The sequence below is a fragment of the Chrysemys picta genome, chromosome 20 (assembly GCF_011386835.1).
Source record: "Chrysemys picta bellii isolate R12L10 chromosome 20, ASM1138683v2, whole genome shotgun sequence".
Lineage (NCBI taxonomy): Eukaryota > Metazoa > Chordata > Testudines > Emydidae > Chrysemys > Chrysemys picta.
Window position 1 is genome coordinate 24421512 of NC_088810.1, and position 21791 is coordinate 24443302.

General features: G+C 64.9%; 1 protein-coding gene across 3 annotated transcripts in view; it reads left to right on the forward strand.

The window, feature by feature from the left end:
* The window catches only part of ATP8B2 (ATPase phospholipid transporting 8B2), a 36394-nt gene that overhangs the window by 11464 nt on the left and 3139 nt on the right, over positions 1–21791 (forward strand). For 2 of the 3 annotated variants that reach the window (XM_065574362.1, XM_065574363.1), the window contains 17 exons: positions 212–300; positions 762–958; positions 13845–14053; positions 14490–14533; positions 14755–14920; positions 15064–15252; positions 15683–15798; positions 16032–16196; positions 16292–16403; positions 16728–16833; positions 16959–17115; positions 17415–17598; positions 18304–18527; positions 19478–19561; positions 20013–20258; positions 20588–20726; positions 21154–21284. In XM_065574362.1, the coding sequence (XP_065430434.1) occupies positions 212–300; positions 762–958; positions 13845–14053; positions 14490–14533; positions 14755–14920; positions 15064–15252; positions 15683–15798; positions 16032–16196; positions 16292–16403; positions 16728–16833; positions 16959–17115; positions 17415–17598; positions 18304–18527; positions 19478–19561; positions 20013–20258; positions 20588–20726; positions 21154–21284 (2558 nt within the window). Of the gene's footprint in view, positions 1–211; positions 301–761; positions 963–13844; positions 14054–14489; positions 14534–14754; positions 14921–15063; positions 15253–15682; positions 15799–16031; positions 16197–16291; positions 16404–16727; positions 16834–16958; positions 17116–17414; positions 17599–18303; positions 18528–19477; positions 19562–20012; positions 20259–20587; positions 20727–21153; positions 21285–21791 lie in introns of those variants that run through there. The other variant, XM_065574364.1, reaches the window with a different exon arrangement.

Consider the following 21791-nt stretch of genomic DNA (forward strand, 5'->3'; position numbering starts at 1 on the left):
TGTCCCCTCGCCCCACGGCCGTCTCGGCCGTCTCATCAGTCCTCCCCGTGCAGGGGGCTGTTCCCGGCCCTACGGGCAACCCGGTGTCAGGCAGAGCTTCAGCGGGGTCCCTCCGCATGGGCCAGGAGGGGAGGGTCCCGGGGGGCTCTGGGGTGGGGGCGAGGCCCTGGGCCCCCACGGGGCTCCTGGTGACGTGTTTCCCGCCCCCCAGGTCCCGACACCAAGCTGATGCAGAACAGCGGGCGGACCAAGTTCAAGAGGACAAGCATCGACCGGCTGATGAACACGCTGGTGCTCTGGGTGCGTGGGTGGGACGGGGGCTGTGGGTCGGGGAGATGCCCCGGGCGTGCCCGGCAGGTAGGAGACGTCCCGGGCGGGTGGAAGATCTGCCGTGTGCTGGCTCCGTTACCCCATGGAGCAGCAGCGCCCGTCTCCGCTACAGCGTGTGGCGCCCGGAGCGCCCCCCCCCATCGCTCCCCCCTGGGGCTACCCTCTAGTGGTGCCGAGGTGCCAGGACATGACGTTCCTGGAAGCTTTTAAACCTGGGATGGCTCAAAGAACCGCAGAAGCCCCAGCCCCTGGGGGGTGCAGCCGGCCCCAATCCCAGGCTGGGGGACGTGGTCCCAGCCAGCCCCAATCCCAGGCTGGGGGACATGGTCCCAGCCAGCCCCGATCCCGGGCTGGGGGACGTGGCCCCGATCGGGCTGGGGGAGCAGTGCCCGTCTCTCTCTGGGCTCTGACCCCTGCCCTCCCTCTGGCAGATCTTCGGGTTCCTGGTCTGCATGGGGGTAATCCTGGCCATCGGCAATGCCATCTGGGAGCACGAGGTGGGAGCCTGCTTCCAGATCTACCTGCCCTGGGACGTGGCGGTGGACAGTGCCTTCTTCTCCGGCTTCCTCTCCTTCTGGTCCTACATCATCATCCTCAACACCGTGGTGCCCATCTCGCTCTACGTCAGGTAGGCAGCGCCTGGGGCATGGGACTGGGGGCTGCTGCCGGGCTCCTGCATGGCGCTTCCTTGGGGCAGGGGACAGTCACTTGGGGGGCAGAAGCCCAGGCCCGGTGGGGCAGCCTGGGAAGGCCGGGGAGGTGGGCACATGGGAGATACGGATAGAAGCCCAAGGAAAGGGGCCTGTGATTGGGGGGCTCAGGGAAAGAGGGTGCATGGAGGGGAATCCAGGGAGTGTGGGGTGGTGGAGATGGGGGGAGGGACAAGAGTCCAGTGGAGAGGGGGTACCTGGCTGTGTTTGAGGGGGGTGCCCGGGGAGGGGGTACCTGAGTGTGTAGGGGGGTGCCCGGGGAGAGGGTACCGGGTTGTGTTTGAGGGGGGTGCCCGGGGAGGGGGTACCGGGCTATGTGTGTGTGCGGGGAGGGGATACCTGGCTGTGTTTGAGCGGGGTGCCTGAGGACGGGGTACCTGGCTATGTATGTAGTGGTGTTGGGGAGGGGATACCGGGCTCTGTGTGTGTGAGCACCCGGGGACGGGGTACCTGTCTGTGTTTGGGGGGGTTCTGGGCTGTGTGGGGGGCTGGTGTTGGGGAGGGGGTACCTGGCTGTGTGTGTGTGTATGTGTAGGTGTTGGGGAGGGGGTGCCAGGGAGGGGGTACCAGGCTGTATGTGGAGGTGCCGCAGAAGGGTGGTGCTGGGCTGTGTATGTGGGGGGGGGGTGCCGGGCTGTGTCGGGGGGGGTGCCGGGGACAGGGTGTCCGGCTGTGTGGGGGTGCTGGGGAAGGATGGTGCTGGGCTGTGTGTGATGGGGTACTGTGCCGTGTGTGGGGATGCCGGGGAGGGGGTACAGGGCTGTGGCGGGGTGCTGGGGAGGGGGTACCGGGCTGTGTGTGGGGGTGCTGGGGAGTGGTGCCGGGGAGGGAGTGCTAGGGAGGAGGTACCAGGCTGTGTGGGGGTGCTGGGGAAGGACAGTGCTGGGCTGTGCGTGAGGGGGTACCGGGCTGTGGAGGGGGTGTGCTGGGGAGGGGGTGCCAGGAAGGGGGTACTGGGCTGTGGGGGGGTGCTGGGGAAGGACAGTGCTGGGCTGTGTGTGAGGGGGTACTGGGCTGTGGTGGGGGTGCCAGGGAGGGGATACCGGGCTGTATGTGGGGGTGCCTGGGAGAGGGTACCGGGCTGTGTGGGGGGGTGCTGTCGGGGGGGTGTTGCGGATTGTGGGGGAGTTAGGGCCCTGCACCCCTCTTCCCGAGATTCACTGCGACTCTCAGCCAACCAGTAAAGCAGAAGGTTTATTTAAGGACAGGAACACAGTCTCAAGCAGAGCGTGTAGGTACGACCAGACCCCCTCAATTAGGTCCCTCTGGGAGGTTCAGGGAGCTTAGACCCCAGCTTGGGGTTCCCTGCGTTGCACCACCCAGCCCCAACCGAAAACTAAACTCCAAACTCCTCCCGCTGCTCCTCTCCTTTGTTCAGTCTCCCGGGCAGAAGGTGTTAATTCTCCCCACCCCCGTTCCTGGCTCAGGTTACAGCTCAGGTAGCTTCCTTCAAGGGAAGTCCCACATCCCCACTCCAACCCCCCTGCAACATTCCCAGGTCAAATCTGCCCTGCTCCCTGCTCCGTCACATCTCTCCCCCCTTCGAGACTGAACTGAGCGGGGTCACTCTGACCAGTGACCTGGGGAAGTTCAGGGCTCCCTCTCCGGGACAATGCGTCCGCTATCAGGTTGTCACGTCCCTTCACATGGACCACGTCCATGTCATAATCCTGCAGGAGCAGGCTCCATCTCAGGAGCTTGGCGTTGGCTCCTTTCATCTGGTGCAGCCAGGTCAGGGGAGAGTGGTCGGTGTGCACGGTGAAGTGACGCCCAAAGAGATATGGCTCTAGTTTCTTGAGGGCCCACACCATGGCCAGGCATTCCTTCTCGATGGCCGCGTAGTTCTGCTCCCGGGGTAGTAACTTCTTGCTCAGGTACACGATGGGGTGTCTCTCCCCCTTTTCATCCTCCTGCATTAACACCGCCCCCAGTCCTGTGTCTGAGGCGTCGGTGAACACCATAAAGGGCTTGTCAAAGTCTGGGTTTGCCAGAACTGGGCCACTGACCAGAGCCTCCTTCAGCGCCCGGAGAGCCTCCTGGCACTCCTCGGTCCAGACCACTTTGTCTGGCTTCCCCTTCTTGCACAGCTCAGTGATGGGGGCGGCTATGGCGCTAAAGTGGGGCACGAACCTCCGATAGTATCCTGCCATCCCAATAAAGGCTTGGACCTGCTTTTTGGTTTGAGGAGCGGGCCAGTCTCTGATCACCTCCACTTTGGCTGGTTCCGGCTTTAGGCAGCCGCTTCCCACCCGGTGGCCTAGGTAGGATACCTCAGCCATCCCCACCTTGCACTTCTCCGGTTTTACGGTCAGCCCAGCCTTCTGGAGTCGGTCCAGCACTTGTCTAACCTGGGATATGTGGTCCTCCCAGGTCTGGCTAAAGACACAGATGTCATCGATATACGCCACGGCAAAACTCTCCATCCCCCTCAGTAGCTGATCCACCAGGCGCTGGAAGGTGGCCGGCGCTCCCTTGAGGCCGAAGGGCAGGGTCAGGAACTCATAGAGCCCCAGAGGGGTGACAAAGGCCGATTTCAGCCTGGCATCTGCATCCAGCGGCACTTGCCAGTAGCCCTTTGTAAGATCCATGGTGGTAAGGTACCGAGCACCTCCCAGCTTGTCTAGGAGCTCGTCCGGCCTGGGCATGGGGTAGGCATCGGCTACAGTGATGGCGTTGAGCTTCCGATAGTCCACACAGAACCGGATCGACCCGTCCTTTTTGGGGACCAGCACCACCGGCGAGGCCCAAGGGCTGGAAGACGGCTGGATCACCCCCAAAGCCAGCATGTCATTGACCTCTCTTTCCAGGTCCTGAGCAGTTTTCCCTGTGGCTCGGAAGGGGGAGCATTTTATAGGCGGGTGCGATCCTGTCTGCACCCGGTGGACAGTCAGATTAGTGCGTCCAGGCTGGTTGGAAAACAGCTGCTGGTACAGATGCAGCACCCCTCCGATCTCAGCTCGCTGGGCAGGGGTTAGCCGATCAGAGAGGGGAATTGCTTCCAGGGGGAAGCCAACTCTTGTCCCAGGGAATAGATCTACTAAAGGGTCATCTCCCTGCCCCTCCCACTGTCCACACACGGCCAATACCATATTCCCCCTGTCATAATATGGCTTCATCATATTCACATGGTACACCCGGTGGTGGTGTGCCCGGTTCGACAGCTCCACCACATAGTTTACCTCGTTTAGTTGCTTGACAACCTTGAAGGGCCCTTCCCAGGCGGCCTGGAGTTTGTTTTTCCTCACGGGTATGAGGACCATCACCTGATCCCCAGTGGCGAAGGCGCGGGCCCGTGCTGTGCGGTCATACCAGACCTTCTGCTTCCTCTGGGCTCTGGCCAGATTCTCCCTGGCCAGGCCCATGAACTCGGCAAGTCGTTCCCGGAAGGTCAGGACATACTCCACCACCGACTCTCCGTCAGGAGTGGCCTTCCCCTCCCATTCGTCTCTCATCAGGTCCAGGGGCCCCCTTACCCGCCTTCCATATAGCAGTTCGAAAGGCGAAAACCCGGTAGACTCCTGGGGTACCTCCCTGTACGCAAACAGCAGGTGAGGTAAGTACTTGTCCCAGTCCTGCGGGTGCTGATTCATAAATGTTTTCAGCATCATTTTTAGCGTCCCATTGAACCTCTCCACCAGCCCGTTGGATTGGGGGTGATATGCTGAGGCCCAGTTGTGCCGGACCCCACATCTCTCCCACAAGCACCGGAGTAGGGCCGACATGAAGTTGGACCCTTGGTCCGTCAAGACTTCCTTGGGGAACCCCACTCGGCTGAAAATGGTCAGCAGCGCATCCGCCACAGTGTCTGCTTCAATGGACGATAAGGGCACTGCCTCGGGGTAGCGGGTGGCGAAATCTACCACCACCAGGATGTATTTCTTCCCAGACCGGGTCGTCTTGCTGAGAGGTCCCACTATGTCCATGGCCACCTTCTGGAAAGGCTCCTCTATGATGGGCAAAGGTCTCAATGCTGCCTTCCCCTTGTCCCGGGCCTTCCCCACCCTCTGGCAGGGGTCACAGGATCGGCAGTACTGCCGGACGTTGGTGAAGACCCCGGGCCAGTAAAAGTTCTGTAGCAGCCTCTGCCTGGTGCGCCGGATCCCCTGGTGCCCTGCGAGAGGGATGTCATGGGCCAGGTACAGTAGCTTGTGGCGAAACTTCTGGGGAACCACCAGCTGCCTCCTGATCCCCCACGACTCCACTTCCCCCGGGGGAGCCCACTCTCGGTACAGGAACCCCTTCTCCCACAGGAACCTCTCCTTGCATCCTCTCCTCATGGTCTGTCCCACACTGAGGTCAGCCAGGCCCCTTAGCTTCCGCAGGGAGGGGTCCTTCTGCAACTCGGCCTGGAACTCGGCGGCTGAGGAAGGGATGGGGACCTGCTCCCTCTCGTCGGCTGGGTCGGAAGCCCCAGCCACCCCGCGGCCTGTCCTTGGGTGTTCCCTCCCCACCCGGGAAGGGTTCGGTGCCTCCGGTGGGACATCCTTCCCAAGGTCAGGGCGTAGTGCCCCTCGCCGGCTCTGGCTACGGGTCACGACTAAGGCGGTCTGGGGGCTGCTTGGCCAGTCCTCTAGGTCCCCCCCCATCAACACCTCAGTGGGCAAATGGTGGTGCACTCCCACGTCCTTGGGGCCCTCCTTGGCCCCCCATTTCAGGTGTACCCTCGCTACGGGAACCTTAAATGGGGTCCCGCCCACCCCGGTCAGGGTCAGGAAGGTGTTGGGCACCACCCGATCTGGGGCCACCACCTCGGGCCGGGCCAGTGTCACCTCTGCGCCCGTGTCCCAGTATCCATAAACTTTCTTCCCATCCACCTCCAGGGGAACAAGGCACTCGCTCCGCAGGGACAGCCCCGCGCCAACCCTGTAAACGGAGAACTTTGAATCCGGAGCATCTGGCCCTCCAGAGAAGCTGGCCGGGGGCCCTTCTCTCTCTTGAGCAGTTGATAAGCTGCCAGCCCCTCTTGCGTGGGAAGCCTGCCCCTCGTCCGTCTGGGCCTCTACCAAGTTAACCCGGTGCGGGTTCGGTCTGCTCAGTCTGTCCTTGAGCTTGGGGCACTGGGCCCGAACGTGGCCTCTTCGGCCGCAGTAATAGCAGCTCAGGTCCCGTGGGTCCCCTCGAGCCGGTCGGTTGTCCCTGATGCTGGGCCTTCCCCGTGGGAGGGGATTCCCCATATTCCCCCTTTGGGAGGTCCCAGGGTGACTCTCTCTCTGCATCGCGGCGGGCCTGTTCCTTTGGGGCTCCTCCCTGCCACCCCCTGTCCGGCTCTTTACAAACTCATCAGCCAGCTGCCCGGCGTGTCGCGGGTTCTCTGGCTTTCTGTCCACCAACCACAGCCTCAGGTCGGATGGGCACCGCCCATACAGTTGCTCCAGTACCAGCAGTTTAATCAGGTCCTCCTTCGTCTGGGCCCCACCAGCCCACTTGCTGGCGTATCTTTCCATGCGGACGGCTAGTTGCAAATAGGAGATCTCAGGGGTTTTATCTTGACTCCGGAACCTTTCCCGGTACATCTCAGGAGTCAGCCCAAACTCTCGTAGCAGGGCCTTTTTGAATAGTTCGTAGTCCCCTTTCCCTGCCTCTCCCAGTTGGCGGTACAATGCCACGGATTTGGGGTCCAGTAAGGGGGTAAGGACCCGGAGTCTGTCCGCGGGATCCACCCGGTGCAGCTCGCAGGCCGTCTCAAAGGCCTCCAGGAAGTCATCCATGTCCTCCCCCTCCTTGTATGGGGCCATGATGCACTTATCAAAGCTCCGTGCAGTCCTGGGTCCCCCCTCACTCACCGCAGCCGGGGGTTCGCTGCCCTTCAATCTCGCCAGTTCCAGGTCATGCTGACGCTGTCTCTCATTCTCCTGTCTCTGTCTCTCTTTCTCCTCCCGTTCACGCTGATGCTGTCTCTCTTTCTCCTCCCGTTCACGCTGATGCTGTCTCTCATTCTCCTCCCGTTCATGCTGTCTCTGTCTCTCTTCATGCTGTCTCTGTTGTTCACGATCCTCCAGCTCTCTCAGTTTTAGCTCTTTCTCCCATTCCAGCCAATTCCGCTCCCCGGATGCCGAACGTTGCCGGGAGGATCCTCTGCTGGCCGGCGGGCTTCGCCGGGGGGACCCCCTGCTGGCCGGGGGGGTCACGGCGCCTTCGGTATTTGCTGGGCTCCTCCCCACCCTTCCCCTAGGCATAGGAAGGAGGGGTCTCGGGAAGCCCTCAGCAGCCGGCTGACCACTCCCAGCTGGGACAGACACTGGTGCCTGCGCTGCATTTGCCAGGCTGCTTCCCTGAGACACAGGGATCAGTTCATTCGCGCGATCTTCCGCCTCCAGCTGGGCAATGAGCTGTTCTTTGGTGAGCCTCCCAATGCGCAGCCGCCTCTGCTTGCACAGCTCCACCAGGTCGCTCTTAAGCCGCTTGGCATACATCTTCCTGCTGGCCACTCACCGGCCTGTGTGCTCACAGCTCCCCACAGTTCCCAGGGGGCCCCCTAGTGTGCCAGCCCTTCTCGAGGTCACCACCTCTCTGCCAGGGTCGAGCTGCAGACTCCTCCGCCCCTGGGACCACTCGCTGCGATCCCCCCGGGGGACCCTGTTACTGCAAAAGTCCTTCTCGCTGGTCACACACTCCCAGGGGTAATAACCGTCTCTCTCTCACTCTTCAGCACGCCTGGTCCCCGTCAATCCCCCTTCGTTTTACTGCTCCCCAGTCACTTACTGCAGGAAGCGCCGTCCACGGGGTGCAGTAGATCCCGCCGCTGCCACCAGTTGTTGCGGATTGTGGGGGAGTTAGGGCCCTGCACCCCTCTTCCCGAGATTCACTGCGACTCTCAGCCAACCAGTAAAGCAGAAGGTTTATTTAAGGACAGGAACACAGTCTCAAGCAGAGCGTGTAGGTACGACCAGACCCCCTCAATTAGGTCCCTCTGGGAGGTTCAGGGAGCTTAGACCCCAGCTTGGGGTTCCCTGCGTTGCACCACCCAGCCCCAACCGAAAACTAAACTCCAAACTCCTCCCGCTGCTCCTCTCCTTTGTTCAGTCTCCCGGGCAGAAGGTGTTAATTCTCCCCACCCCCGTTCCTGGCTCAGGTTACAGCTCAGGTAGCTTCCTTCAAGGGAAGTCCCACATCCCCACTCCAACCCCCCTGCAACATTCCCAGGTCAAATCTGCCCTGCTCCCTGCTCCGTCACAGGGGGGTGCCAGGGAGGGGGTACCGGGCTGTGGGGGGGTGCTGGGGAAGAACAGTGCTGGGCTGTGTGTGAGGGGGTACTGGGCTGTGTGAGGGGGGGGTGCTGGGGAGGGGGTACCGGGCTGTGTTTGGGGGTACCGGGCTGTGTTTGGGGGTACCGGGCTGGGGGTGCCGGGGAGGGGGGAGGGGGCTGTGTTTGGGGGTGCCTGGGAGGGGGTACCAGGCTGTGGGGAGGGGGCTGTGTTTGGGGGTGCCTGGGAGGGGGTACCGGGCTGTGGGGAGGGGGTAGAACAGTGCTGGGCTGTGTGTGAGGGGGTATCTGGCTGTGGGGAGGGGGGTACTGGGCTGGGGGTGCCGGGGAGGGGGTACCGGGCTGTGTGGGGGTACCGGGGAAGGACGGTGCTGCTGCTCTCTGGTGGAGGAACAAGTCGGCGTCTCCGGGGCACAGAGCCGCCCGTCCCATCCTGCTGGTCCCTCCGGGCCTGGCTCCGTGCGGCTCTGTCTGACCCAGCTGCCGGTGCCCATCTCGCCCTGCCCCTGCCACCCCTTCTCTCTCTCTTTTAATTTCTCTCTCTTTTCATTCCCCAGCATGGTTCTGTCCCCTTAGCCCCGAGGTAAGAACCGGTCACGCCCGCCCCGCCCCCGAGCCTAGCCCCTCCATTTCCTGCTGGGGGGAGCCAGGGGGACTTTCCGGGGGGATGAGGGCACCTCTAGTCCGTGGCTCTAGCACCGGGCCTGGCGCAGGATTCCTGGGGGGTCAACTGCTGCGGCGCCTCACTCCCACTCGAACCCCCTGTCACGGAGTATTGGGGGACTCAGGGCCCTGCACCCCCGGCTTCCTGCGATTCACCATGACTCTCAGCCAGCCAGTAAAGCAGAAGGTTTATTTGGATGACAGGAATACAGTCCAAGACAGGTCTTGCAGGCACAGACAACAGGGCCCCCCTCAGTTAGGTCCAGCTTGGGGTCCCAGGGCATGCCAGCCCACCCCCCTTGGGGGGTCAGAGCCATCTCTGCCTCCCAGCCATCTCTCCAGCCTCCTTCCAGCCTGCTTCCAGCACTCTGCCTTCAGCGACCCCTCCCACAGCCTTTGTTCAGTTTCCCGGGCCCCGGAGTCATCTGACCTCCAACCCCCTCCTGGGTTCTCATGTTACAAGCTCAGGTATGTTCCCTTGGGCCGGCTCCCATCCCCCGATGCAGACCATCCTAGTCACACTCCCCTGTCAGCATTCACAGACCACAGTGAGAACAGGCCCAGTTCGTCACATCTCTCCCCCCTTCGAGACCGAACTGAGCAGGGTCACTTTAGCCAGTGACCTGGGGAAGTTCGAACCTACCCCCGTTCCCATGGATGCCCCCGCATCCCTCCAGTTCCTTGGTGGGAGTTACACCAGGCCCTTTCCGTTCCACGCGCCCCCTTAGGTCGGGGGTGCTTGATGGCACTCGCAGTTCGCAGATGGGAAGGTTTATGCGGCCTGTGCCCTTTTCCCACCCCCATACCTCTGGGGTTCCAACTGGGCTGTGGTCTTCTCCCAGCACTCCAGTCTGGAGGTCTGTGCTTTGGGCTCTCTTGGTTCAGAGCCGCCCTTTTTACCTTGGCCACCCTCTGGAAAGGATCCTCTATGCTGGGCAAGGGTCCTAAAGCTGTTTTCCCCTTGTCCCAGGCCTTCCTCCCCCTCTGACAGGGGTCACAGGATCGGCAGTACTGTCGGACAGTAACAAAGACCCCAGGCCAGTAAAAGCTCCGTAGCAGCCTCTGCTGGGTACGCCAGGTTCCCTGGTGCCCTGAGAGGGGAATGTCATGGGCCCGGCACAGCAGCTGGCGGCGATACTTCTGGGGTACCACCAGCTGCCTCCTGATCCCCCCTGACTCCATTTTCCCTGGGGGAGCCCATTCTCGGTACAGGAACCCCTTCTCCCACAGGAACCTTTTCCGGCCACCTCGTTCCATGGTCTGTACCGCATTGAGGTCGGCCAGGTCCCTTATCTTCCGCAAGGAGGGGTCTCTCTGTAACTCGGCCTGGAACTCAGCAGCTGGGACAGGGATGGCCACCTGCTCTTTATCGCCCGCTGGGTCCGAAGCTGCAGCCTCCCTGAGCCGCGTCCCTGGGCGTTCCCTCCCCACCAGGTTAGGGTCCTGCGCCTCAGGCAAGGCACCCCCCCCAAGGCCAGGGCGCAGGGCCCCTCGCCGGCTCTGACTGCGGGTCACAACCAGTGCCTTTTGGGGGTTGCTTGGCCAGTTCTCCAGGTCCCCCCCCATCAATACCTCAGTGGGCAAATACGGGTGTACCCCCACATCCTTGGGGCCCTCCTTGGCCCCCCACTTCAGGTGTACCCTTGCCACGGGCACTTTGACTGGTGTTCCGCCCACCCCCGTCAGGGTCAGGTAGGAGTTGGGTACCACCTGATCTGGGGCCACCACCTCGGGCCGGGCCAGCGTCACCTCTGCGCCCGTATCCCAGTATCCATTGACCTTCCTCCCATCCACCTCCAGGGGAACAAGGTACTCTCTCCGGAGGGACAGCCCCGCGCCCACCGTATAAACCAAAAACCCTGAGTCTGGGGCATCCAGCCCCCTAGAGGAGCTGGCCTGGGGCCCTTCTCTCTCTTGAGCAGTTGATAAGCTGCCAGCCCCTCTTTCGTGAGAAGCCTGCCCCTCGTCCGTCTGGGCCTCTACCAAGTTAACCCTATGCGGGTTCGGTCTGCTCAGTCTGTCCTTGAGCTTGGGGCACTGGGCCCGAACGTGGCCTCTTCGGCCGCAGTAATAGCAGCTCATGTCCTGTGGGTCCCCTCGAGCCGGTCGGTTGTCCCTGACGCTGGGCATTCCCCGTGGGAGGGGATTCCCCATATTCCCTCTTTGGGAGGTCCCAGGGTGACTCTCTCTCTGCATCACGGCGGGCCTGTTCCTTTGGGGCTCCTCCCTGCCACCCCCTGACCGGCTCTTTACAAACTCATCAGCCAGCTGCCCGGCGTGTCGCGGGTTCTCTGGCTTTCTGTCCACCAACAACAGCCTCAGGTCGGATGGGCACCGCTCATACAGTTGCTCCAGTACCAGCAGTTTAATCAGGTCCTCCTTCGTCTGGGCTCCACCAGCCCACTTGCTGGCGTATCTTTCCATGCGGACGGCTAGTTGCAGATATGAGATCTCAGGGGTTTTATCTTGACTCCGGAACCTTCCCCGGTACATCTCAGGAGTCAGCCCAAACTCACGTAGCAGGGCCTTTTTGAATAGTTCGTAGTCCCCTTTCTCTGCCTCTCCCAGTTGGCGGTACAATGCCACGGATTTGGGGTCCAGTAAGGGGGTAAGGACCCGGAGTCTGTCCGCGGGATCAACCCGGTGCAGCTCGCAGGCCGTCTCAAAGGCCTCCAGGAAGTCATCCATGTCCTCCCCCTCCTTGTATGGGGCCATGATGCACTTATCAAAGCTCCGTGCAGTCCTGGGTCCCCCATCACTCACCGCAGCCGGGGGTTCACTGCCCTTCAATCTCACCAGTTCCAGTTCACGCTGATGCTGTCTCTCATTCTCCTGTCTCTGTCTCTCTTTCTCCTCCCGTTCATGCTGACGCTGTCTCTCTTCATGCTGTCTCTGTTGTTCACGATCCTCCAGCTCTCTCAGTTTTAGCTCTTTCTCCCATTCCAGCCAATTCCGCTCCCCGGATGCCGAACGTCGCCGGGAGGATCCTCTGCTGGCCGGCGAGCTTCGCCGGGAGGGTCCCCTGCTGGCCGGGGGGGCCACGGCGCCTTCGGTATTTGCTGGGCTCCTCCCCACCCTTCCCCTAGGCATAGGAAGGAGGGGTCTCGGGAAGCCCTCAGCAGCCAGCTGACCACTCCCAGCTGGGACAGACACTGGTGCCTGCGCTGCATTTGCCAGGCTGCTTCCCTGAGACACAGGGATCGGTTCATTCGCGCGATCTTCCGCCTCTAGCTGGGCAATGAGCTGTTCTTTGGTGAGCCTCCCAATGCGCAGCCGCCTCTGCTTGCACAGCTCCACCAGGTCGCTCTTAAGCCGCTTGGCATACATCTTCCTGCTGGCCACTCACCGGCCTGTGTGCTCACAGCTCCCCACAGTTCCCAGGGGGACCCCTAGTGTGCCAGCCCTTCTCGAGGTCACCACCTCTCTGCCAGGGTCGAGCTGCAGACTCCTCCGCCCCTGGGACCACTCGCTGCGATCCCCCCGGGGGACCCTGTTACTGCAAAAGTCCTTCTCGCTGGTCACACACTCCCAGGGGTAATAACCGTCTCTCTCCCACTCTTCAGCAGGCCTGGTCCCCGTCAATCCCCCTTCGTTTTACTGCTCCCCAGTCACTTACTGCAGGAAGCGCCGTCCACGGGGTGCAGTAGATCCCACCGCTGCCACCAGTTGTCACGGAGTATTGGGGGACTCAGGGCCCTGCACCCCCGGCTTCCTGCGATTCACCATGACTCTCAGCCAGCCAGTAAAGCAGAAGGTTTATTTGGATGACAGGAATACAGTCCAAGACAGGTCTTGCAGGCACAGACAACAGGGCCCCCCTCAGTTAGGTCCAGCTTGGGGTCCCAGGGCATGCCAGCCCACCCCCCTTGGGGGGTCAGAGCCATCTCTGCCTCCCAGCCATCTCTCCAGCCTCCTTCCAGCCTGCTTCCAGCACTCTGCCTTCAGCGACCCCTCCCACAGCCTTTGTTCAGTTTCCCGGGCCCCGGAGTCATCTGACCTCCAACCCCCTCCTGGGTTCTCATGTTACAAGCTCAGGTATGTTCCCTTGGGCCGGCTCCCATCCCCCGATGCAGACCATCCTAGTCACACTCCCCTGTCAGCATTCACAGACCACAGTGAGAACAGGCCCAGTTCGTCACACCCCCCCTTCCTCTGAGCCTCTCGGCTTGCGGCGCTTCTCCTGCTGGCCGGCCAGAGACCACGGCCAAGGGGCTGCGCTCGCCTGTGTTGGTCAGTATGAGCGTGGGGGGGCCCGGAAACCAATGTAGGAGGCGGTAGTGTGGTCCAGAAAGTGGGCACTGGGCCGGGGAGCTCTCTCCTCCTGGGGTCTCTCCCCAGCTCTGGGAGGGGAGTGGGGTCTAGTGATTAGAGTGGGGCCGGGAGCCAGGACTCCTGGGTTCTATCCCTCCAGAGGGGAGTGGGGCCTGTTGGGTTAGAGCAGTGCAGACCGGGAGCCAGGACTCCTGGGTTCTCTCCCCGGCTCTGGGAAGGGAGTGGGGGCTAGTGGGTTAGAGTGTGGGAGCCAGGACTCCTGAGTTCTCTTCCCCCCAGAGGGGAGGGGGACCTGGTGGGTTAGAGCAGTGCAGACCGGGAGCCAGGACTCCTGGGTTCTCTCCCCGGCTCTGGGAAGGGAGTGGGGGCTAGTGGGTTAGAGTGTGGGAGCCAGGACTCTCCTGAGTTCTCTTCCCCCCAGAGGGGAGGGGGACCTGGTGGGTTAGAGCACTGGGAGCCAGGAACCAGGACTCCTGGGTTCTCTCCCCGGCTCTGCCCCAGCTCCGGGTGACGTAGGGTAAGTGCCGACCCTGTGAAATGGCTTAGCTGATGGACGCGCCGGGGGTGCTGTGGGGTTCACGGCTGGTAGCAGCGAGTTGCTCCCCCGGGGGGTGCTGCCCGCCCAGCCGTGCCGAGCCTTGTGTCCCCTCCCTCCCCGTGTGCAGCGTGGAAGTGATCCGCCTCGGCCACAGCTACTTCATCAACTGGGACAAGAAGATGTACTGCGCGCAGCGGCAGACGCCGGCCGAGGCCCGCACCACCACGCTCAACGAGGAGCTGGGCCAGGTGGAGTACATCTTCTCCGACAAGACCGGCACCCTCACCCAGAACATCATGGTCTTCAGCAAGTGCTCCATCAACGGGCGCAGCTACGGTGAGCCGGGCCGGGGGGCTGGGCAGTGGGAGGGGAGAGGATGTCTTCCCCCGGCCCTGGTGGGGGCGCTCCCCATCCCCAGGTCAGGCCCCTCTGCTCCCTGGGGCACGTACTGCGGGTGCACCCCAGCTCCCTGCGAGGGCCGTCCTAGCTTCGACGTGCGGATGCCAGGCAGCAGCTCTGGGGGGGACCAGCCGCTCTGGCTGCTGCACCCCGGGGGGCTGCTGCCAAAGGAGCTACCCCCCCCCCCCCCCATGTCCATCTGTTCTCGGTCTGTGGGGGGTGGGACGGGGGCAGCTGTTTGTTCCATTGGGCGGCTCTGTCCTGGGGAGAGCGCGGCTCCTGTGGGGTGGGGTTCCCAGCATGCCCCCCCGCCCCCCACGGTGCTGTGCTGGCTGGTGTCTCCATGTTAACCTTTTGCCCTCTGCGTTTGCAGGTGACGTGCTGGACGTGCTCGGGCACAAGGCGGAGCTGGGGGAGGTACGAGCTACCCCATCCCGGGGGGGAGGTGACGGAGATGGAGTGGGGAGTCCCAGGGAGATGGGCTCCGTAGGGGGCTTGGGGTGCAGGGGGTGGTCTCTGCATTTCAAGGGGGAGCCCTGCCCTCCAGGCCTCTCCATGTTGGGTGGAGGGCAGGCTCTGGGGTGCCCCTGGCCATGGCAGGGGCCGGACGGGGGGGGTAACTCTCTCCCCCTCCCTAGAGGACGGAGCCGGTCGACTTCTCCTTCAACCCGCTGGCCGACCCACGGTTCCGGTTCTGGGACGCCAGCCTGCTGCAGGCCGTACAGCTCGGCAACTCCCACGTGCACGAGTTCTTCCGCCTGCTCTCGCTCTGCCACACCGTCATGTCCGAGGAGAGGAAGGAAGGTGGGTGGCCTCCCGGGGGCCTCTTGGGGGGGGGGGGGGCCTCGGGCTGTCCCCTGGGGGTGCAGGGGAGCTCAGCCCGTCTCCCATGGGGGGCGTTGGTGGTGGAGGCCCAGCGCTGACACCCCCCCCGCCGTGCCCCCCAGGGGAGCTGTACTACAAGGCGCAGTCCCCGGACGAGGGGGCGCTGGTCACGGCCGCCAGGAACTTCAGCTTCGTCTTCCGCTCGCGCACGCCCAAGACCATCACGGTGCAGGAGCTGGGCCGGGCCGTCACCTACCAGCTACTCGCCATCCTGGACTTCAACAACGTCCGCAAGCGCATGTCCGTCATCGGTGAGCTGGGCCGGGCGGCTGGGCACAGAGGGGTGGGGAATGGGGCAGACTTGGGGGGGATCCTGTGACCAGTGGGGCAGAGGGCGGCGGGGCAGGGTCCTGTGGGGACTGGCAGTGTCTGCCTGGGGGCGCAGGAGGCTCGGCCGCAGGGACTGGGAGCCGGGGGTTGTGGAGAGGCTCCTGCTGCCCCGTGGGTTGGGGGTCCAGCCGCCGAGCGTGCCGGGCCCCATGCAGTGAGCAGGGTGGGGCTGGAGAACACGGGGGGCTCTGCCCCCCCGAGAGACGCTCCCCTCTGCCCTCCCTCACCTCCGAGGGCCTGACCCTGACAGGGAGAGCACATTGACCTGGCTGGGCCCAGGCAGTGCTGGGCTCGGGGGTCTCTGGCCGCTCTGGTCCCTGCATGTCCCAGCAGTTCCTTCCTTCCCTCCAGTGCGCAGCCCCGAGGGCCGGATCCGCCTGTACTGCAAAGGGGCCGACACCATCCTCCTGGAGCGGCTGCACCCGGCCCACCACGAGCTGCTGAGTGTAACCACCGACCATCTGAATGTGAGTGGGGGTCCCGGGCGCTGGCCGCAGCGGGCCCTCGGGGGGCCGGGGACCCTGATCCTTTGGGGGCTGGGTGGATCACCGGGCAGCCTCAAATCAACCCGGGGTCCTGGGTGCTACTGTGGGGCGCGTCCCTGCCAGACTCTGCCCCCCGCAGGGCTGGCTGGGGGGCCCCCATCCTCACCGCGCTGGGACTGATCTGGGCCCCCGTCTGGCTGACGCACCCACTGCAGGAGTACGCCGGCGAGGGGCTGCGGACGCTGGTGCTGGCCTACAAGGACCTGGAGGATGGGTACTACGAGGAGTGGGCCGAGCAGCTGCTGCGAGCGAGCACGCCCTCCGAGGGCCGTGAGGACCGGCTGGCCCGGCTCTACGAGGAGGTGGAGCGGGACATGACGGTAGGTGGGCTGGGAGCGCCGCCCGAGGGGCAGGCCGGGCCCATGGCGCGAGGCGGTGCCCCAGAATCACTGTTGTGTCTCCTCTCTCTGCCCAGTTGCTGGGGGCCACCGCCATTGAGGACAAACTGCAGCAGGGCGTCCCCGAAACCATTGCCATCCTAACGCTGGCCAACATCAAGATCTGGGTGCTGACCGGGGACAAGCAAGGTGAGGCTGGCTCTGCGCCGGGGGCTGGGTGGAGGGGAGCCGTTCTGGGCTGGCATTGCCGGTGTCTCCGCTGCCGGAGCACCCAGCCCTTCTGGCCTGGGGGGCAGGACCCCCCATAGGCATCTGATGGCCAGCGGTGCCGGGAATCCAAGCCCGGGTGCCCCCAGGGTCACGGGGGGAGGGGTTATCCAGTCTGGGGTGAGGCAGAGGGGGAGTGGGCTGGGGGAGTTGATCCCCTCTGGTTTGTGGGGGGCTCCCCAGGGGGCCTGAGGGGCGGCGCTCGGGCACAAGCTCCCTAGCTCAGCCCGCGTCTCCCCTCCCCAGAGACGGCCGTGAACATCGGCTACTCCTGCAAGATGCTGACGGACGACATGACGGAGGTGTTCATCGTGACGGGCCACACGGTGCTGGAGGTGCGGGAGGAGCTCAGGTGAGGGCTGGGCGGGGGCTCGGGGGGGCCTGGGACAGGGGATGCTGGGGGGAGCAGGGAGGACGCCCCATCCCGGTTCCTGCACTGCTGACGGGAGCCCGGCTGAGCCGTCTCCTCTCCCCCAGGAAAGCCCGGGAGAAGATGACGGACTCGTCGCGTTCCATGGGCAACGGCTTCTCCTGCCAGGAGAAACTCGCCTCTTCCTCGTCGGCGTCCCGGCTCACCTCCGTGCTGGAGGCCATCGCGGGCGAGTACGCCCTGGTCATCAACGGGCATAGCCTGGTAAGGGGCGCGGCGATGCCGGGCAGGGAGGGGAGCAGTGTTACTGAGGGCAAACTTCCCTCTCCCCTTTTGGTGCCCCTCAGTCTTGACCCGCAGCCCCGGCTCCCCCCTACCCTACCCCCAACTCTGCCGGTGCCCCCCTCCCGACTGGTAACTCCCTGCCATTGCTTCCTTGCTGTCCCTGATTGCCCCCAACACTGGGTGTCCCTGCTGGGCTCAGGTGAGCCCCCTCCCCTGTGAGCGGAGCGGGTCTCTGGGGCACTTCCCTGCCGCTCACCCATCCGCGCCCCTCCCCACAGGCCCACGCGCTGGAGGCCGACATGGAGCTGGAGTTCCTGGAGACGGCCTGCGCTTGCAAGGCCGTGATCTGCTGCCGCGTCACCCCGCTGCAGAAGGCCCAGGTGGTGGAGCTGGTGAAGAAGTACAAGAAGGCCGTGACGCTGGCCATCGGGGATGGCGCCAACGACGTCAGCATGATCAAGAGTGAGCGTGGGGGGCTCCGCCTGCGGGGTTGGGGCTGGGCTGCGTGGGGAGGGGAGGGGATAGGCTCTGCCTGTGGGGCCGGGGCTAGAGGGAGGGGGAGGGGAGGGAAGGGGCTCTGCCTATGGGGCCGGGGCCAGGGCTAGGGGGAGGGGAGGGAAGGGGATGGTTGGGGTGGGGAGGGGCTCTGCCTGTGGGGCCGGGGCTAGGGGGAGGGGAGGGAAGGGGATGGTTGGGGTGGGGAGGGGCTCTGCCTGTGGGGCTGGGGCTGGGCTGGGTGGGGCTGGGTGGGGAGGGGCTCTGCCTGTGGGGCCGGGGCTAGGGGGAGGGGAGGGGATGGTTGGGGTGGGGAGGGGCTCTGCCTGTGGGGCTGGGGCTGGGCTGGGTGGGGCTGGGTGGGGAGGGGCTCTGCCTGTGGGGCTGGGGCTAGGGGGAGGGGAGGGGATGGTTGGGGTGGGGAGGGGCTCTGCCTGTGGGGCTGGGGCTGGGCTGGGTGGGGCTGGGTGGGGAGGGGCTCTGCCTGTGGGGCTGGGGCTAGGGGGAGGGGAGGGGATGGTTGGGGTGGGGAGGGGCTCTGCCTGTGGGGCCGGGGTCAGGGCCGGGCGGGGTGGGGAGGGCAGGGCAGGGCAGCAGCATTCTCCCACTGCAGGGCGTTGTGTGGGGCTGCTCTGAGTTCCCTGCTGACCCACACGTCTCTTCCCCCCACAGCTGCCCACATCGGCGTGGGCATCAGCGGGCAGGAGGGCATCCAGGCCGTGCTGGCTTCCGACTATTCCTTCTCCCAGTTCAAGTTCCTGCAGCGCCTCCTGCTGGTGCACGGCCGCTGGTCCTACCTGCGCATGTGCAAATTCCTCTGCTACTTCTTCTACAAGAACTTCGCCTTCACCATGGTCCACTTCTGGTTCGGCTTCTTCTGCGGCTTCTCAGCCCAGGTGCGGTGCCAGGCTGCTGGGCCCTGGGCAGGGGTACCCGAGGCCGTGGGGCCGATCAGGGCCCCGCTGTGCTGGGTGCTGCGTGGCCACGGGGAGGGACAGGCCCTGCCCTGCAGGGTGATGGGGGAGGGGGCTGTGCTGGGGCCTCGAGTGCCCAGCCTGTCGTGGGTCAGCAGCTGGCACTGAACCCGGGCGAAAGCTCCAGCCGCTGCAACGCAACTGGGGCCCAGAGTGTAGTGCTGGGGTCCCGGGGGCAGCCCAGCGCCAGCCTGCGATGGCTAAATCCTCCCGGCCTTGCTGGAAGAGCTTGGAGGATGCCCAGGCAGGGCAGGCTGGTGCTTTTGGACTGGCAGGCCCCAGGTGAGCTCCCTTCTGGCCACCCTGCCCGGGGCTGGTTCATTGGGGGGGGCAGAGAGAACCCGGCTGGTCGTTGGGTCTTTCGGCACTTGGGGATGGCCAGGGGGGAGCACAGAGCCGGGGGAAAGCATGTCTGGCTGGGGGGAGCACAGAGCTGGGGGGTGTCTGCGTGGGGGGAGCACAGAGCCGGGGGGTGTCTGGCTGGGGGGAGCACAGAGCTGGGGGAAAGCATGTCTGGCTGGGGGGAGCACAGAGCTGAGGGGTATCTGGCTGGGGGGAGCACAGAGCTGGGGGGGTGTCTGCGTGGGGGGAGCACAGAGCCGGGGGGTGTCTGGCTGGGGGGAGCACAGAGCTGGGGGAAAGCATGTCTGGCTGGGGGGAGCACAGAGCCGGGGGGTGTCTGGCTGGGGGGAGCACAGAGCCGGGGGAAAGCATGTCTGGCTGGGGGGAGCACAGAGCTGGGGGGTGTCTGACTGGGGGGAGCGCGTGTCTCTCCAAGGCAGGAAAGCGAATTGTTCGTCCGTTCCTGCGTGCAGTGGGGCAGGGGTGTTTTCCCTGACCCCCCCGGCCTGACCCCCCCCCTCTCTCGGCAGACGGTCTATGACCAGTACTTCATCACCCTGTACAACATCGTCTACACCTCGCTGCCCGTGCTCGCCATGGGGGTGTTCGACCAGGTACGTCTCCCCCGATCAGGGGGGCTGGGGCAGGGTGGAGATCTGCTCCTGCTGGGGTGAGGCGGGGGGTGGCTGGCTGGGGGGGCCCAGCCTGTCTCCTGTGCTCATGGAGCCTCGTGGCCTGCGATGGTAGCAGGGAGCCCCCACCCTGCAGAGGGGCCGCGGGTGGGGACACAGGGAATTCTGGGGGTGCCGCTTGGAAGGGTCGCAGCAGCCCGAGGCGGGCTCTGGGCTCCCCCATCTCTGGGACCCTGGGCACTGTGGGCCCTAACCCAGCCGGGTGGGGTCAGGGCGAGTTTCCCTCCCCCCATGGGACTCGTCTGCCCTGCTGGGACCCCTCCTCAGGGGCAAGAGGTGGGCTCGGTCCAGGGCCTGTCCAGCCCTCAGTCTCCCTGCAGAGGGCTGCTCCTGGGCGGGGGGTCCCCAGGCTCACCCCTGCCATGCCCCCCAGGACGTGACGGAGCAGCGCAGCATGGAGTACCCCAAGCTCTACGAGCCGGGCCAGCTCAACCTACTCTTCAACAAGCGGGAGTTCTTCATCTGCATCGCCCAGGGCATCTACACCTCCGTCCTCATGTTCTTCATCCCCTACGGCGTCTTCGCCGACGCCACCCGCGACGACGGTGCCCAGCTGGCCGACTACCAGTCCTTCGCTGTCACCGTGGCAACCTCCCTGGTGATCGTGGTCAGCGTGCAGGTGGGCTGCCCCCGTCTAGCCCCGGCTCGTGCGGTGCCGGCATTCGGCTCTGCCTCCGGCCTCCGTGGCCTCTCGGGTCCCTTCCAGCCCGACGTTTCTCTCGTTAGCCCGGGAAGCGGAGGAGCCTGGATCTAAGCTGTTGAACAGCTGCTGTGCCCCACCCCAGAGGTGGCTGCATCCCGGTGCTGGGCGGAGTGCGCGGTGAAGGGTGGTGGGCCTGTGCGACACTGGGGGACCGAGGGCACTGCCCCGGGGCTGCCCATCGGCTCTCCCTGCCTGGCTCGGCAGCCAGTCTGCGCTGCCCCCTGAGCTCTCCCCTCTTCCCCCAGATTGGGTTGGACACAGGGTTCTGGACGGCCATCAACCACTTCTTCATCTGGGGCAGCCTGGCTGTGTACTTCGCCATCCTCTTCGCCATGCACAGCGACGGCCTCTTCCAGATGTTCCCCAACCAGTTCCGCTTCGTGGGTGAGTCCAAGCAGCTGCATTCGCCCGGGGGGCTGGGGGCCGCAGGCAGAGGGCAGGCGGGACTGAGGTGTCCCCGAGGTCCCCACGACGCCAGGGGCCGACTGCATGAGACGTACCCCGGTGACCACGCCCCACGCTGCAGAGGAAGGGGACCCCCCCCAAGGTGCCTGCCAATCTGACCTGGGGGGAAATTCACTCCTGACCCCACTGGGGGGCTCCCCAAGGCAGGCGAGGGCAGTGGTTGCTGGGGTGCCCCTTCCCCCCCGATCAGTGCCCTCTGAGCTCTGCTGCTCCCCCAGCACCGGGGCCGAGGGAGACCCCGGTGACGGCCTCCTATCTCTGCTGACTCCAGCCGCGGGAGGAGGGGAAATGGGGCAGGCCGTTCCCCCCTGCCTGGCTCTCAGGTCTCTCTCCCTCCCTCCCCCAGGTATTGCCCAGAACACGCTGGCCCAGCCCACGGTCTGGCTCACCATCACCCTCACCACCGTGGTCTGCATCATGCCAGTCGTGGCCTTCCGCTTCCTCAAGCTAGACCTGAAGCCCGAGCTGTCGGACACGGTGAGCGCGTGCGGCCGAGCCGGGACCCTCGCGCGTCCCCCATTGCAGAGCCGGCCCCTCCCCAGAGATCGGCCGTCCCTCGCCCCAGCGTGGAGCGGGCCCCCTCCCCAGAGATCGGCCGTCCCTCGCCCCCATTGCGGAGCCGGCCCCTCCCCAGAGATCGGCCGTCCCTCGCCCCAGCGCGGAGCGGGCCCCCTCCCCAGAGATTGGACGTCCCTCCCCAGAGATCGGCCGTCCCTCGCCCCAGCGTGGAGCGGGCCCCCTCCCCAGAGATCGGCCGTCCCTCGCCCCCATTGCGGAGCCGGCCCCTCCCCAGAGATCGGCCGTCCCTCGCCCCAGCGCGGAGCGGGCCCCCTCCCCAGAGATCGGACGTCCCTCCCCAGAGATCGGCCGTCCCTCGCCCCAGCGTGGAGCGGGCCCCCTCCCCAGAGATCGGACGTCCCTCGCCCCCATTGCGGAGCGGGCCCCCTCCCCAGAGATCGGCTGTCCCTCGCCCCAGTGTGGAGC